At 39.3% G+C, this 16580-nt stretch overlaps 3 protein-coding genes across 3 annotated transcripts; all 3 read right to left on the reverse strand.

Annotated features, from left to right (window-relative positions):
- Positions 1-3147: 3147 nt before the first annotated feature.
- On the reverse strand, positions 3148-5684 carry LOC137963783 (probable GABA transporter 2). Its single transcript, XM_068810986.1, has 6 exons — positions 5493-5684; positions 5205-5302; positions 4418-4604; positions 4128-4255; positions 3657-3893; positions 3148-3571 (listed from the first exon to the last, which is right to left on the reverse strand). The coding sequence occupies exons 1-6, from the start codon at positions 5638-5640 to the stop codon at positions 3182-3184; spliced, it is 1188 nt and encodes a 395-aa protein (XP_068667087.1). The 5' UTR covers positions 5641-5684; the 3' UTR covers positions 3148-3181.
- Positions 5685-6204: 520 nt separating this feature from the next.
- Positions 6205-8775, reverse strand: LOC137963545 (high mobility group B protein 6-like). Its single transcript, XM_068810663.1, has 11 exons — positions 8281-8775; positions 8059-8181; positions 7727-7969; positions 7605-7633; positions 7433-7538; positions 7278-7343; positions 7131-7196; positions 6926-7030; positions 6745-6836; positions 6585-6669; positions 6205-6515 (listed from the first exon to the last, which is right to left on the reverse strand). Exons 1-11 carry the CDS (start codon positions 8725-8727, stop codon positions 6393-6395), a joined length of 1485 nt encoding a protein of 494 aa, XP_068666764.1. The 5' UTR covers positions 8728-8775; the 3' UTR covers positions 6205-6392.
- Positions 8776-9435: 660 nt separating this feature from the next.
- Positions 9436-14696, reverse strand: LOC137962822 (protein trichome birefringence-like 25). Its single transcript, XM_068809909.1, has 3 exons — positions 14317-14696; positions 13530-13819; positions 9436-10407 (listed from the first exon to the last, which is right to left on the reverse strand). Exons 1-3 carry the CDS (start codon positions 14549-14551, stop codon positions 9634-9636), a joined length of 1299 nt encoding a protein of 432 aa, XP_068666010.1. The 5' UTR covers positions 14552-14696; the 3' UTR covers positions 9436-9633.
- Between the last annotated feature and the right edge of the window lie 1884 nt (positions 14697-16580).

The following is a 16580-nucleotide window of genomic DNA, read 5'->3' on the forward strand; positions in this document are numbered from 1 at the left end:
TTATTGAAGAGAATATGTTATCAACACTAACATTTTTTATTTACTTTGACAATAAAGAGAAGTTGGATGCAATTAAGAAAGGTCCTGATTCTATTAACTATAATAGAGTATTATGGAACAGAATATGTTATCAACACTCAAAATCATGAAATAAAATTCCATTGCTAAAATATATCAAGTAACAATTTGAATACCATTGCTGTTTATTGCTGAAATGTATGATAAACGTACAAAATTTTATAAGAGGTCAGACACCTAAAAATAAGAAGGCAAAAAAGAAACAAGATCCCAAAACATAAAAATATTTGAAAGTCTAGAATAATAACTTCATTTATGAAGAACAGTGGAACTTGAGCAAAAAAATCATTGATAACCAACTATTTTCCAAATATTATAGCACTTGAGCTTAGTAAGTCATTCTAAGATATACAAAAACATAACAAATGACAAGGTGGGGGATTTTTCTCCCCCACCCTTCCTTTCCTTCTTGAATGTCGTAACTCAGTATGAAGTTTCTTGGTTCTCAGCCAGCTACAATGCAATTGATGGCACACTCAACCAAAAAATAAAACAAAATGAAAAAAATATTAAGAGAATAAAATAGGTCAACCTCTAGTAAGAACAGGTGTCACTCAAGCACCATTGAACTATTTGAGATGTAAACAATTGCAAGAAAAAGAGAGTATACCAAAAACTCATGTAGTGGAGGAACCTATATTACAATACCAACTACCAGAATTTGAATGCCCCTCACCCACCAAAATCACTTAAAACTAACTTGAACATTAACATTAGGATTGGAATTGTAAAGGAGATTTCCTTAAAATAGTAGAGGTTGTGCATATGAGACTTGAAATAAGACATGAGAACAAACAAAATAATTATGACCATCTCTGTTGGAAAATCCATCCCCCAAAGCTCTTTTTCTTTAAGTTATAAAGGAAAAGGAAACATCCTTATACAATCTGTATAAAATGATTGTCTCGGTACGTTGTGACAGTGCATTTCCTTCAACCCTTAAATCAAGAACTCACCGTTTCAAAAAATAAAAAATTCAACATTCAAAATCATGAAATAAAATTCATATTGGCAGTTTTCTTCCAAGGATTTCTTCCCGAGTGTACTTTGTAAGTTCAAGAAAACTGTCAGCAGCAAATATCTGCAAAAAAAAAAAAAAAAAAAAACAGATCGTTATCTTTGCTTAGGCATAAATGCATTCTAATACAGAACATTTCACTTACAAAAACGGAGTGTTTACCGTTCGGATATCCAAAAAGATTTACCAAGAATGAAGGAGCACTACTGAGAAACGAAGCGAGAGTTAGGTCGATGACGAAAAAAAATAGAAGATTAAATAAAAATCTTACCTCCTTTCGTTGAACCGTTGATTTCTTCTCGTCGACGAGGAAAAACTTTGGATGAAGAAATCAAGGAGGAAAAAAGAGAAAGAAATCAAGGAATCAAAGAGGGAGAGGGAGAACGAGGGATTTGAAGACCAAATCCCCCATTTCCCCTGAATACCTACAAACGGATAGCGATTTCCGCAAGAAATCATGCTGAAACGGCATGGAAATGGCAGAGTGAAGTATGGGTTTCGCAGGCGGCAAGACGAAATGAAGAGACGGTTTCCCAAAAAATTTCCAAATCTCCCAATCTCCGAATCACTCGTTAAATTAATGAGTCAGGTCGCGAGCTGATGAACCGAACTTGGGTCTGCTTGAGCTTGACTCATTAATGTAAACGAGCCCATTTATGAGTTCGAGCTCGAAATATAACGTATCAAACCAAGCCAAAATCGAGCCGAACTCAAGCGGCTTGCGAGCCGGCTCGGTTCGAAGCCACCCTTATTTGGGACCATACATCGTAGTTTACTTCTGTAAGAATGACGCTGGTTGTAAAACCAAAGTTTTCGGATTGCACATGAATAATCGGTGTTGATTCCTTTGACTTGATGAAAGAAGTTCAATGGTGATTAGAATAAAAAGTCACCCAAAAATATTGGTCTGGTCCGATTACTGGTCTGGTTTTTTTTTTCACTGGGTTGACCCGATTTGGTTTTTGTTTCCGGTCCGAGAACTGATCCAGTCTGGTCCGGTTCGCTTTCTCTCACTGGGTTGATCTTCGTCCGGTCCGAGATCGGGTCGCTTGGCAAAAATAATAAAAAAACCACGTGACCTAAATTTATGTGGAGTTTTTTTTTTGTACCTCGTCTTCTTCGTCGAGACGGTGTGGCTCTTCGTCTTTGTCGGCGCCGATTGGGCTGGTGGTGGCTTGGCTGCAATCGTTGGTGACATCCAGAAGGTCCGTCAGAGTAGGTTCGTCTTTGTCAAGACGCACGCTGGTGCGGCAATAGTGGGGCTCTTCGTTGTCGATCGGCTACGCTTTCTAATGGAAGGCAGAGCGGTGGCTCGGTTGCAGTCGTTGGCGGCCGGTGGAACTTCCGAACAGAGCTGTTCACGGCGAAACAAAACAGACCTACTCTAGTTTCTCCGGCGACTAAGATTAATACTGTATCGTCTTCGATGACGGGAGACTACGGGACAGAGCTGAGAAAGATTCTCCCGCTCTTATACCAATCAAAAATAATACTTTAATTTTCTCTCATATTTCTCATTAACACCGTCGGCTTAAATAGCCATTTTATAGATTATGTCAAAAGTTGCAAGTGATTACATTACAGAGTTTACAAAATTTCGGGATTTATGGAATATTTACAAGATTTCTTAAGTTATTTCTTGTTAAAGTAATAAATCTTAGAGGAAATCTCAACACGCGTTGCCTTAGGGAAGAGGAAATCTCGCACGTCACAGGATGAAGATTTAGATTAAGGTGGTTTAGGCGATTTGCGATTGCTACAAATCATTTTCTGGTTCCATAACTTCACCTGCGCTCAATTGACTAAAGAAGAGTAATTAATGTGGTTATCATCCGTTACCTCATCGATGCGTTTAACTACGTTTTTCTCAACAAGCTTATTTATACTGTCCTGTCATCTACTTCACTGCTTTCGATATCCTGGTCTCATGTGCAGCTCAAACGCGGGAGGACTCAAAAAGATCCAGTTCAAGCCAAATATCAGACTTCGAGTAAGAATTACCAAGAAACAATGCACAGAGTAGGTATAAATCTCATAGGTTTTCTGCTCATTATCAAAGGATATCAAAATCATGAATACTATTCATCAGTCGACAACGTCACTGCTGAAGAGCTTGAATTTGTGAGCGTCGAGGACAAGCTGCCTTAAGGAGGAGAATGCACCCATAATTCCGATGCCCGTAAAAACCACGAGGATGGAAATGTTCAAGCAATAGGTGAAGGATGTCTTGGAAGGTTTGTATGTCATGTTGTATAGGAGCATGGGAAGGATGTAATCCAGAGGAATAAAGCCGATGGCTCCTACCACAGCGTTAATGTCTCCAAAGAATGGAAGCATTGCGGCTATGAAGGCACACGATATCATATATGCGGATCGAAGAAACAATCTTGGAACCAAGTTCCTCTTTGAAAATATCCCTTGATTAACATCAGCTGATTTCTTCTCCATGATTTCGTAGGCCACTTGAGAATACACCTGCATTTTGATCCAGAACTTTTGACTTCTCCGATGCTTCAAGAAGAGATTTTAATCACTGAATTTGGAAAGTTTTTTCACTTACCTGACCAATTGCGAAGAGCTGAAGCAGGACAAAGGTAATGGCAAGACCAAGTAGCCATGTGGGAGCCAGTGAAGGTCCCTCGTCAGGCATTAGCCTCTTCAGTATGTTTGAACTAGCTTTGTTTCCAAATGCCCAATATCCAGAAATGGCAGCGGAGTAAAATGTAAAAAATATCACCGAGTAGCACATGAGTAATCCTTTTACCATCTTCCCTGTTGCCGGAGGAGCCAAAGTGGCCTGAATCAAATTTGATTTTAATGGAGATCACTAAACATGGAACAGGGAACCTAAAATAAAATACAATCTAGTTACGGTAAGTAATTTGAAGAGAACAACTTCAAGGAGTAAATATTTGCAGTTTGGGCGAATTCATTAATTATTGTTCCAGAGAACTGAGTTTGCACTCTCAAGTCTCAACCTATCAACCGACTGTCTGAAGGAGGCATGCGAGGAGAGATTGGATGAGCATACCTGGATTTCTGGTAATATACCATTGCCAAAAAGTGAAGCAAGAATGGAGATGGAGGTGAAAACATCGAACGTTCTTGACTTGGAAGGATCAAGAGAGTAATGCCTCGGCGGAGCGTTTTTGGAGTAACCTGCGAAGTAAAGGTTGACAACTTAATTTGAGCACACTAAACCGTTTCTCAACAGAGTATACAGAGCTCCTGTAATGGCTCTCGTTGATGATATTTTTTTGAGTTTCGATTTTGTACTAAGAAAAAATGGAGAGAAGAATAATCTAGCTGTGGCGACTGTACCTGCACGAATACAAGCGACGACAACCAGAGATGTGTAGCCCAAACTGAGGATAAGGGATGCAAGGTTGAGGTGTCTGAGAGAGTGGAAAGTAGGAAGCTGAGAGAGAAGGATCATCACCACTGTTACCATCGCTATGAATTGATACAGTTTCAGGGGTCCATCTGGGAACAAGTTGGAGTACATAATCTTCTCCCCGACATAATAGGAAAAAAACAGAATAATCAGCTGCTGGAACAAAAATATAATAATAATTCAGAGCAGAAGCAACAAAATTAACAGGGGCTGAGTCGAGTTCCGAATCCCAAGTCCCGATACGTCGACGAGACAAGTTCATAAATTGGGTGGCGGTTTCAGACTTCCAGATTGTTTCTGTTTCACAAGAAGCAGGAGCTCCGTCGTAACAACCCAGAAAAATCTGTCCGCACCCGTTCGGTTGGACACTCAACCAGGCAAGGGATTCGTCCTTCGTATTGGATCCCACGTTACGCGGATTCTACAGTACTGACAGGGAAGACTACTTGACTTGTCCACTTGGCCTTTTTGCTTATGCGGTTTCGGATGTCAAGCGTCAACAATGAAGAGGAGAGTGACGACGACGATAACGCCTTCAGTTAAGCAGGCGACGTCGCCGATAATGCCTCTTTCTCCGCCGCGACCCGGCGTTGGTAAAAACTATAACCTCCCCACCCAATTCCACCATCACGGCGGCAGGATTACCCCATCCCCTTCACCCACAACTAAGAAGTTGGAACTTAAGAAAGGCTTCCTGAGAGGGACTTTAATTACCTCCAGGCACTCGCCGGCCAGTAAGATGCACCCAATTCCAACTCCCGTGTTAATGGCTGTCTGTATGCATATCACGAAATAGAACATCCATCCGGAACCTGCCAAACTGCCTACTTTATCAAATACACCATATGAAAATCCAATACACAGATATACAATCTCGATTGTGTTCGTTACAGCGCAGGCCAATTAAAGAGATTTCTTTTTTTTTTGTAGTAATTTACCAGCAAGTAATAAACTTCGGAGGAGGAGGAAGAGAGAAACGAGACAAGGATTGCAAGTACGTACCCAAGACATCGGCGGCGAGCTCCCGGAACCGAATATGACGACGTCCTTCCTTCTCGCAGAAGTCGAGAACCTTGGACATCAAATAGTAGGCATAGAAGGTCACAGCAGCGGAGACAGAAAGAGACAAGACCCCCAGACTCCAACCCATTCCCCTGAAAGCGTATGGCAGCGTCAGGATCGTGGGTCCAACGATGGCGGTCGTCAGGTGAAACCCCGCATGCCACCAATTCCCTACCAAACAGTTGCATATCCGACTTATTCCCCTTTTGCGACGGAAAGGATGAGTTGAACACATCTCAGAAACATGAAGTTCAGGTTAGTGGCGATGGACCTACCTTTCGATTCCAGGACGAAAGCAGCACCAGCGTCGCCATTGCGGACGTCGGACAAATCGCGCGTCGCCGGCGCTTCCATGTAGATATGGACCCAGAAAGCCAAATGCTAATCGAGGGGTTTATAAATGGAAAAGTATTTTAAAACAATATTCTCGGGTGAGGTCGAGGAATAATGATGGACTTCATCGATTATCAAATCGAAGAGACAATGGAAAAAAACTGTAACCTCTGATAGCAGCAACCTTGCGTTTCCTTCAACTCCACTGTCAGAGGAATCGACAACGATAAGAAAATAGTATATAAGAAGTGACGGGTGCCAAACGATCAATACTACCATTCTTATAGCTTTTAGTTTTAATTGGAATTAATAATTTTTAACATTTGTGACACGACGTTGTTGCTCTTCACACGTTGGCATTAATAATTTCACCATTGAAAATGATAATTTTTCCAATACAATAAGATTCGGGCATTATCCTGCATAGTATTTGTTGGGCATGTTCAACAAAACCACTTGAACATTATCATAAAATGCTCTGAACGAGACAATCTTCACTCGGAATCTTCACTCTTGTAGCTTCTCCGCCGTGGCTACTGGTTTGCTGTACTCTTCCATCTCCCTTCTGTACTCCTCCATGGCTATTGAGGCTCTCTTGTTCCACAACTCTTTCTCATCTTCGTTAATTTCCTGTTGACACAGTGGACCAATTTATATAGGCAAACAACAACATGGAAAAGTATTTCTAAACTATATTACCTTCCATTTCACCGAAACCATAGCTCTGAGTGTAGAGGTGTTGATCCCTGGCCTTTCCTGCAGCAATTGCTTCCTCGTCTCCTTGCTGCATTAAGATTTCCAAGCATTATTTTGTCTGTAGCACAGGAGATACAAACGTGAGCTTCTGGTTTCCATTTACCTGAAGAGAAGGAAGGAAGTTGCGGGCTTCTTGGGTCTGTTAGGATCAACGTTCTTTCCTAACTTGTGTTTCTTCTTTTGTTCCTTGATTTTCTGAGTTATCAAACAACAACATCAAATCAGCTAACGATTAGAATATGTATTCTTTTTTTCAGAATCGAATCTGCTACGAAGTTTTTTACCTTGATTATATTCTCTGTTTTCTCTTTTTTCTTGAGCAGTTGCAAGGCTTCCTGTTTATGAATTTTCATTTGTTCCTCCTCTTCCCTTTGTGAAACTGCAGCTTCCTGTCCAGAAAAGCGTGTAAAAATAATATCATGAATTTCTCTCATTGAAAAGATTACTTTGATCCAATATGTTCTATAATCGATGTCTGATGGAGATTACCTCTGCTTTTTTCTGCTTGTAAATTTGCATTTGACTCAGATACTCTTCCTTCTGCTGCTTCGCAATCTGCTACGTACATTTTTAGAATACTGAAATTGGACCAGGAATACCACTTAAATGAATTAGGGAAAATAAGGTGAAAAGAACCTCTTCATAAGGGGCTCGCTTCTGCTCATTCATATTTTTCCAATCCTCCCCTAATATCTTTGACACCTGCGTTGTAAGAGTAGAACGAGATCACTCAGAAAATTTAGAATTTTAGTACATAATTACAAATCTTGAAAACAAAGATGTTTCATTACCTCCAAAAGGTTCTTATTTTCCGCAAGCAGAGCTGCCCGCCGTTCATTTGAGAATAAGAAGAAAGCCGACATGGGATGTTTAGGTCTCAGAGGATCTCTCAACTTCCTAAAGAAATAAAAATGAGGTTATTATTGCGAAAAGATCATTTTAGAGTTAATAGCTCAGTCTTACCTTGTTTTCTTGCTCTCCTTCTCAATTTCCTGGAATAAACATTTCACAGAGATGTGAGAACCTTTTTTGAATTTCATAGTCCAAACCAACGAAACGATACATAGTTTTATGTCAAACTGAACCTGTTTGAACAGGAGATACTGATCTAGCAACTCCATTGCGGTTTTCTGTTTCTGCTCTTCTTCGAGCAGGTTCAGGGCCTCCTTTTCACGTTTTTCCTTCCCAATGATCTGAATATAAGTTTCTTTCGCATCATGGTATTTTTCCTCGTAAGGTTTCTTCTCTTCTGGGCTCAAGTTCTTCCATCTTGCTCCCATGATGTTGGAGATTTCTTTAAAGTCTGCATCTGGGTTCTCTTTCTTGACCTGAATATTGACCAGAAAACACAAAAAAGAATGTTTAGATTTTTTGTCTCGTCGGCTCAATTATTTTCTGAAATATTTAGAATCATTACCTCGTTCCAGTGATCTTTGCACCAGAGACTATAAGGAGGACAAGGCCTCTTTATTTCGTGCCCTCCCTTCTTCTCCTTCTGTTCTTGTTCCTTCTCCCTGAGAGACTGAACGACGGTAATGTTCTGAAAATAAAAAGAAACAAGGAAAATTATACCAAATCAGTGGTTGAAATATAAAACAAATTTTTTTTAACAGGATAAAAAAGAGAAAACGCAACATACCACAGAGGGTTTGAATTCCTTCAATTTCTGCAACTTCTTGAGCTCTTTCTGAAGTTTCTCTTGCTCTTTTCCACGGTTTTCAAGTTCCTCTTCTTTCCTTTTCAGCATCTCATCTCTCTCCTTCAAGAGCTCTTCAGTTTTATCTTTTTCGAGCTGCATTTGCTCCAGTTTCTTCTGCAAATCGAGCAGTTCGTCCGCAAAAGATTGTTTTGACTCCTTGGATTTCAGCCGCACCTTACCATGGTTTGTTGGAGAGGAAAGACCTTGGAGGTTTTCTTTTCCGGGTTCGACAAATGTCTTGAGAGGGGACTTGGAGGCCTGCAAAGACAAAACGTTTGCTCCCGTTGCTGGAGCGTTTTTGGGCTTTAGTGCTTTTCTGCCTTTTCTTCCTTTCTTCGAAGGAACCTGCTCTACTTCCGCGAGAACCTGGGCAGCGATGTCCGCCATGGCTGATTACAGCGGACACAGGGATAAGGGAAAATGGGAGAAGGAAACTAGATCGAAAACGAGAATGAAGATTCTTGGGGCAAGCTCCTCTCTTATGTAAGGCGCGTTAACGCACAACGGTATGTTTTTCAAATTCAAACCAGGCCAAATCAAAATGAAGAAGGTTTTGAGTTCCAGGAGCGACCTCATTTTTCCTGTAAATCGACTCTACACGTGGACACTTTGGGAAATCGAAGCATGAGGGTGTAGTAATGGCACAACTGTTAAATTATAGAAAAGATTATCCCTAGCCTTCTTCTGGAAAAAATGCAATACAAGAAAATCTTCTTGAACCCTAAATGTGGTCAATTTGAATAAAATATTCCAAATTTAAAAATTAGAATTTTGGACTTTTTAAAAAATTTAAGGGAAGGCTCCTCTTCCCCGGCTCCTTTTTCCCTTATCCCAGTGGAACAATCGAGGCAGGAAGGCGGAACTACCGAATGGAGGAGAAACAATAAATTATGTTTGCAGCAGTAGAGCCACAGCGACTTGTTGGTTTATCTGCAAGTAAGAGACCTTGTGAAGAAGTTGGAGATCACCAATGTCCAGCCAATTGATTAACGTCAGCTGTCCAGGCTCTTAATTAGCAAGTCACAGACCAGAGACTAAGCTCTGAACCAGAATTCAGATTGAAGCTTCACGTTTTCAATTGAAATATAAGGCTTCATAAAACATTTAAAAAGTGCTTCAGGTTACAAAACAAACCCAGAAGCAGAATCAGAGTTTACTGTACACAATCTACTACCAGCACTTCCTCATGTACTGATCTTTCACTACAACATTTTACAGGAATCCTGTAAATTCAATAGCTGTAAGGAAGCCAGAAAGAGCTTCATAAACACAGAATTCTACCCTAAAAAACCATCAATCATTTAAAACCAACTCCATCACCAAATCATTCCAATTATCTATGGGTCCAGGCAAACACCAGTGCAGACAATCATTTTGAACTCTTGCATTTTTATCCTTGCTGAATGGATGAAACTGCCTGTATGGACCTGGATGCCCATCTGGTCTAAGTAAAGAAAGTCCCGTAGTGTCCAAAAGCCTAAGGTCCACACCTCTACCTGATACAGAAGTCTTTGCCTTCTCAAATTCTTCCAGCTCAATGCTCCTCAGTCTAGTATCCACATCATTTAAACTGATATCCCCTTCTTTGAAGGGTGCCATTCTTTTGCAAGTCCCACCACTAAACCACTCTCCATTCTCAAAGTGGTCAGGGGTGGAGGTTCTGAACAGCACAGAAGCCTTGTGATCAGATGTGGCAGTGAAGTTGAAGACTAACTGGATGGCCTTTCTGTATGCAGTGTAAAATCCAAGTTCCGTTAAGTTTTTCCCTAGACAGTTGTGGCACCCAATAACTTTACCCTTCTCACGGTACATGGCAGTCTTGAGAAACCATTTCCCCCCGGAAATGATCATGTAATCAAAATTCGAATATTGGTCAGTCCACTTTGAATCCAACAAATCAAGATTAAGCTGGATATCAGATGTCGAGACACCATTAATGTCCTCAAAAATTGAAGCCTTGATTAAAAAAGGTGACCAGACAACAGAGACTGTGAAGTTATAGGAGGGGAAGTACCATCTTTTGGATTTATACTCCTTATCGTGGTATACCTCAGTAACTTCTGCAACCTGCATCACAAAATGAAAGCAAAAAATAAGAACGCCAGTGCTTTCTATAAAAAAATTTTATAAAATTTTCATAGGTAAGTCTGCTTTTAGGACCAGTAATTTTTTTATAGATTTAAAACTATGACACTGACTCACTAGAACAGAAGCATCAGGTAAATGAGCAGTCAAAAAGAAAGCAAAGAGTTTACAGGGCACAGAAAGAGGAATAGCAGCCAGACAGAGGATTGATCAGGGCAATATAACTGAAACATACCTATTCAATGTTAAAGCAGCCAAGGATGCAGAAGAACATTTGAATCATAAAAGAAATAATAGATACAAATAAATATTTTGAACCAATTAACTATTAACTTAAGCTTTTTTATTGCACAATTATAGTCCAAAATTAGGCTTAAGAGATTGCAATATAATTTTTTTTTCTCATCTGCAAAAGTGAAGAAGTGAAAACAGAGGAACTTTCGCAACATAAATGCCAAAATAACCCTAATACTGTGACTGGCTATGTCTCTGAGATAATGATGATGACTAAAAAAACTGAACGACTTCAAGACAACAAAGACTGATTCATGAGCTTGATGTGCTAGGACATGTTGCTACCTCTGGCTGGGGTTGATCTGTTTTAATCGGTATCTGAGAACTCAGTCGGCTGTTTTCTGCCATCTAACACATAGGTCGATCAAAGGTACACCTATTTATGTGGCCCAAACCCTAGGCAGATTGGTATCAGGTGGATTATGTAATATGGATGGCTCTGCCGTGTCAATATTACTGAGAAATTTCAAATCCACACACAGAATAATTGGAATAATTTGGTGATGGAGCTGCCGTTGAATTGCTCAGGGCCAAATAACTGCCTGACCTATTTAATGTTAAAGCAGCCAAGGATGCAGAAGAATTTAACAACTTTTAAATCATAAAAGAAATAATAGATGGAATTAAATAATTTCAACCAATTCACTATTAATTTAAGCATTTTCATTGCACATTTATAGTTCTAAGCCGCTATAATATGAAATCCAACAAACTCACACTCCACATACAAACCCATTCACGTAATCCTAGAAGTAAGGAATGTTAAGTATGTTAAGTACCTAGCTCCGAAACTAACGTAATGCGGAAAGCTAGACCTCTAAACCTACCGTATCCTAGATTTTAAAGGGCCTAGTTTTTCATGTTCCATTAGGAATGAAGTTTTTGGCATACCAGCTAGGAACTAAACATTTATCCATCAGCATGCATGAATAGAACTCTTCTAGCTGTGCAATATTAGGTCCAAACTGAACATGCACAAACAATCTCACACTTATCTACATAATTTTCTTGTTTAATTGGTACAACTTCAACATGTTCCCCAATAGATTTGTTTCTTATTTTGTCATTCTTTCTGCCATATATCCCTCTCAATGTTCTCATTACTGCAATAGATGTCATTTCTTTATTGCCAAAAGTCCATGCCAAAAAGCATATCTAGCTGCCTCACAAAATTTTGCCTTCACCACCAAGTCACATGTCTCATAAAACTCAAAAGACTACATCCACTTTAAATGAGTAAGTTAGATCCTATCATGCTCCCCTTTCCTCGAGGATTATAATATACTTATTGAAATATTATTTAAAAATGTAGACTATGTGCAGCCTCAAATGAAGGATAAAATGAATATATAACTAGCTCAGCAAAGAAAAGAGTCACACATTACACACAAGACGAGCTCTATATTTGTAAAAGATAAGCCTGAAGATAACTGCAGAGATGTTGAAGTACAAAGTCCAAAGCTGGAGTAGAAAACCATACTGATCCTCCATGCAGTTGGTAAATAGTATTAGCAGTACTATTTTCTTTCTCTTCTTTTAAAAAATAGTATAGACAATAGTGGGTTAAACAGGAAACCTAAACCGTGAGTTGGAGCAGGGAATGGGTTCACCAGAATTACTCAGGTACAAACAGAACTAAACCTGCCCGACAAGGATCATTCCTTTCCCACCCTTTGGCTAGATGAAAATGGTAACATTTTTAACTTATTTCACAGAAAATCGTATCATAATAAATAATAGATGGTAATACTATAAAGAACCCACACCCTAAAATATCACCTTATTCCTTTGCAAAGTCCTGTTTGGCAAAACCAGCAATGGATGGCTACAGCTTCCAGCATTTTTTGTTCTTTCATTTACTCCTTCACTCATTCACCACCCATTTAAAGGTCAAGAAGAAGAGAAAAGGATGAGGAAAGTATCTATTTCCCTCCTTTTGAAAGATTTCCTTATTTGACCTCCTTCACTGTGGAGGTATATAACACAGATAAAAAATCGATTTGATACATTTCTTATGTACCCATAGTGTTATATTGGATTTCAATCAGATTTTGGATCAATCTATATTGATTGACCACCTCCATATGAGATTCCAACCAAGATAACTGGAAGTTCCAACCAATAAGAATCCAAGTGAGCCTAAAAAGAGGTTATGGGATGAAATGAAAAGTTTTTCTTACGATTATGCCCAACAGCCCACTTGAGCAATTTACCTCTCCCATTGATTCCTACAATACTAGGTCTTTTTCCCTTTTTCAGTCTGACAATTGATCTCCAGCAGAGAAAGAGTTTCTGTTCTTTGTTAGGTTTCTATTTGCTGTCATTTTAATCCTTTTTGGTCCATATTTCACACAATTTCTTATTTTCCTCCTTTTACTCTCTCTTTCTATCTCTTATTAATTAAATCATAAAGTTCTTTTTAAGCCCTATAAGTGGTGGAGGCACGTAGTGCGTCATAGGCATGTTAGGTCTTCTGAAAGCTACCTTTAACCTGCCCTGCTGCAACTCCTATTGGCGTAGAAACTCAAGCTCTAGTGCTATAACTTTGCTACAGATTTTATATGTAAAATACTCAGTCAAAGAGACCCCTCACAGGCTTATTCAATCGTACACTCTCTCTTTTGTTTGGAACTTAATATAATCTCACTTTTCTTCAATACATAAGACAAAAGAGAAGCTTAATACCCGAAACCATCATAGTCTAACACAGGGTTTGACAAGTTCAACTGAGAAAGAATATTTCATATATATAGTCAAAAACATACGAGTAACCATTAAATCCATGATTTGCATAGACAGAAGAAAAGTACCTGTGAAAGCATGCACAGTAAGGACTGGACATGGTTGCGAGAAATTGAGTCCCCAACAAATGCCCAATGTTTATTCTGCATAGCCCCCAGAAATCTCCTTGAATCAAATTGTGGTAACTCACAGTCCAGAGGCTTCCACCTCCAAAATAGATACCGGTTATCTGGCCGCCCATTCTTCATACAATTCTGATGCCCTTCCAACACATGACAGCTTTCATTAGTGTAAGCAGGTCCCATAGGGTCGGGTACCCAATCACCAACGAAAAGATCACATTTATCCGTAGAATTTCCTGTCAAATTCGTTGGACCCAAAAAAATTAGTTTAAAAAACCTACAGAAAACATAAGAACAGAATTCAAAGAATTACAGAGACCAGCATAGCAAACAAAGTAAACCAAATACAAAACGCGGAGATTTTTCTATGGAGGGCTAGACAAATTCCACCAGCGTTTCTGTGAAAATTGAATAAAAAATAATAGAAAAAAAGAAAAGGGAAACCAAGGAAAAGGGACCAGTACCCCATCAGCAGAAATTTCCTACTTCGAGTACCTTGCTTGCGGATTTTTCTAACGTTACTTTCTAAAACCTCCACTGTCATATCCTTGGCAATAGCCACAATTGAAAACAAGTAAAGTCCCTGGGATACATGCAATAATTTTCCTAAAGGTAACAAAGGAAAAGCAAATGCAGGATGACTAAACAAAGCTACTCAGAAACTCAAATTTTCTAATACCAATCTTCCAACTAACAAATTTCTGAACCATATCAGAATCTCCCAAACACCCACCTGTATTTGATGCCTGGTTATCTATCTCCAACGTTGTAGTAGAAGCGGGTGCATCCGCGGAAGCCACCTTTTCCACATACGGGGTCTCGGTAGCCGGCCAAAAACTGCCCGAACGAGAGACGACAAGGCGGAAGGCAAGACCCACTAGAAGGAGCGAAACAGCAAATTTTACATAGATGTGGCTGTGTTTGTGAAGGGACCATGGGTTCCAATCAAGCCTTATTCCCTTCACCATTTTCAGCCTTCACTGATACAAGCAGAAGAAATGCCGATGAAGAGGAAGATTCAGGCTCCTTCCTACCTCTCTCATATGGGTGTTAACTCACCAAAGTAAAGAAGATAAAGCAGTTACAAATGGAAAAATAAACTTTTGTCTGCTCTTGGAGTTTTCTGAACTCCGAGCGCCTGTACTTTTGGTCCGAAATCAATCTAAACCAGAATTTACATGCAAGCTGACTATAATGCCCTTCTTTGTCCTCTACTAATCAAATGTTTTTTAACTTTTAACAAACAAACACCTGAACAAGAGAAAATGAGACCAGATAAGCCACAAGGGTGTTGTTAGATGTTTAGATCTAAATCTTGCCTTTAAATATAGATAGAGAATCGCAGAAAGCAGTCGGCAACAATTAGATGATGTTTTCTATTCTAATTGCATGTTGTTGGAACACACTCTCAGTGGGGCAACTCCATAGCTTCATCATTCACAAAATCATTTTTACAGAGATTTCATTATCACAGCGAAGAATCTTGTCTCTGAAGTAAGACTTTTTCACCGGGCTCCATCCAGTGTAGCCAATAACATCCACTGTTTGCCAGCATTTATCATTTATGAAACAACAATGGTCCTGTGATTCAGTTTTTCTCCATCTCCTCGGGAATGTTCTTCCTACCAAAAAATTTGGTGGCTTCTTTTGGCACAAATAGCCTTTGGGTGGTATGTCTTCGTCAATCAGCATCTCCGCTTTGATTACAGTGATCGAATGAATGATCTCCCGCAACCTCTCTTCTTTCTCCTTTCCATTTTGTTGGGGTTATTCACGCCTGATTAACCGTTTTTTAGAAGAGTAATTATCTTGATGACCCAGTTAGGTGTTTGGTCCTTTTTCTCTCTTGAAAAGAGAGGACAATTGCTCTCAGGACAGTAGCATTCAATCTTTCAATGGAGGGTTCCGGTGCTTATTTAATGATTAGATAGAATATCAACTTAGCAACCGTCGCTGTTAATTTTATATGGTATTCGCCTTGACCGATGTAGATAAGAAGAAGATGCATCGGTCATCTGATTTGCCAAAGACGTCACTTGTCAACTAGGAAAAACCTAGAACATGCCACCTACAGATTGTTTGTGCTGACTGAAAAATTATTTTTCTTTAACTAATTTTTATTGAAAAAATCTTATTAGAAAAAAATGCCTTTTCAACGGTTTTCTTGCATTTTTACAGGAAATAATAAGAAAATTAATTCTAATTAACCATGGCAACGTGTTGGGCTTCCCCCTTATTTTGTTGGGAATTTTACCAAAATACCAATTTGAAAAAACTTATTTACTAAAACAACGCCCATCTCAACTTATTTTCAAAACTACCGAAACTTTGACCAGTCCACTGTACATGTGGACAATCAAAGGCGACACGTAAACTTTAACCGTTTACGTGTTGCCATGTCATCAATATAACGTGAATAAATTAAAACATAAGCCGCCACGTCATTATCCTATCACATCATTTGCCACGTAAACTGCCACATCAGTATATATTACTTTCTTTTTTCCCTATCATCTAGGGCCACGTAAGCATCCGCCACGTCAGCCCTCACATATGTTTTTCATTATAATCTCTTCCACGATCTTTCTCCTCGCCTCTCGTCTCAGCCCCTCTCCTCTTGTCGCTCCCCTATTGCCGCCGCTGCTCTACCTCGGCCTCGCCCTCGACACCCCCTTGTCAATTGCTCTCTCTTTGCCTGAACCTAGACTCTCATTCTTCTTCTCCATTCTCCTCTGTTCATCCTCTCGCTGCCCCTTTCTCAAAATTGAAAACTTATCATTTCATCTCTTCTTCATCTCTTCGTCCCCCTCTCTCGCAAAACCGAAAACTATCATTTCATCTCTTCGTCACCCTCTCTCTCAAAACGGAACCCTATAATTATTTTAATAATTTATTATTTAGTAAATAAGGTCATAAAAAGTATAAATATTTTAAAATTTTAAATATTATTATTTTTTAAATAAGGTGATAAAAGTATACAAATAAATTGTATTTTTA

Source organism: Aristolochia californica, unplaced genomic scaffold (genome assembly GCF_029961685.1).
Source record: "Aristolochia californica isolate CCGP_79_NKW_82.1479 unplaced genomic scaffold, dmAriCali1.0.hap1 SCAF_4, whole genome shotgun sequence".
Taxonomy (NCBI): domain Eukaryota; kingdom Viridiplantae; phylum Streptophyta; class Magnoliopsida; order Piperales; family Aristolochiaceae; genus Aristolochia; species Aristolochia californica.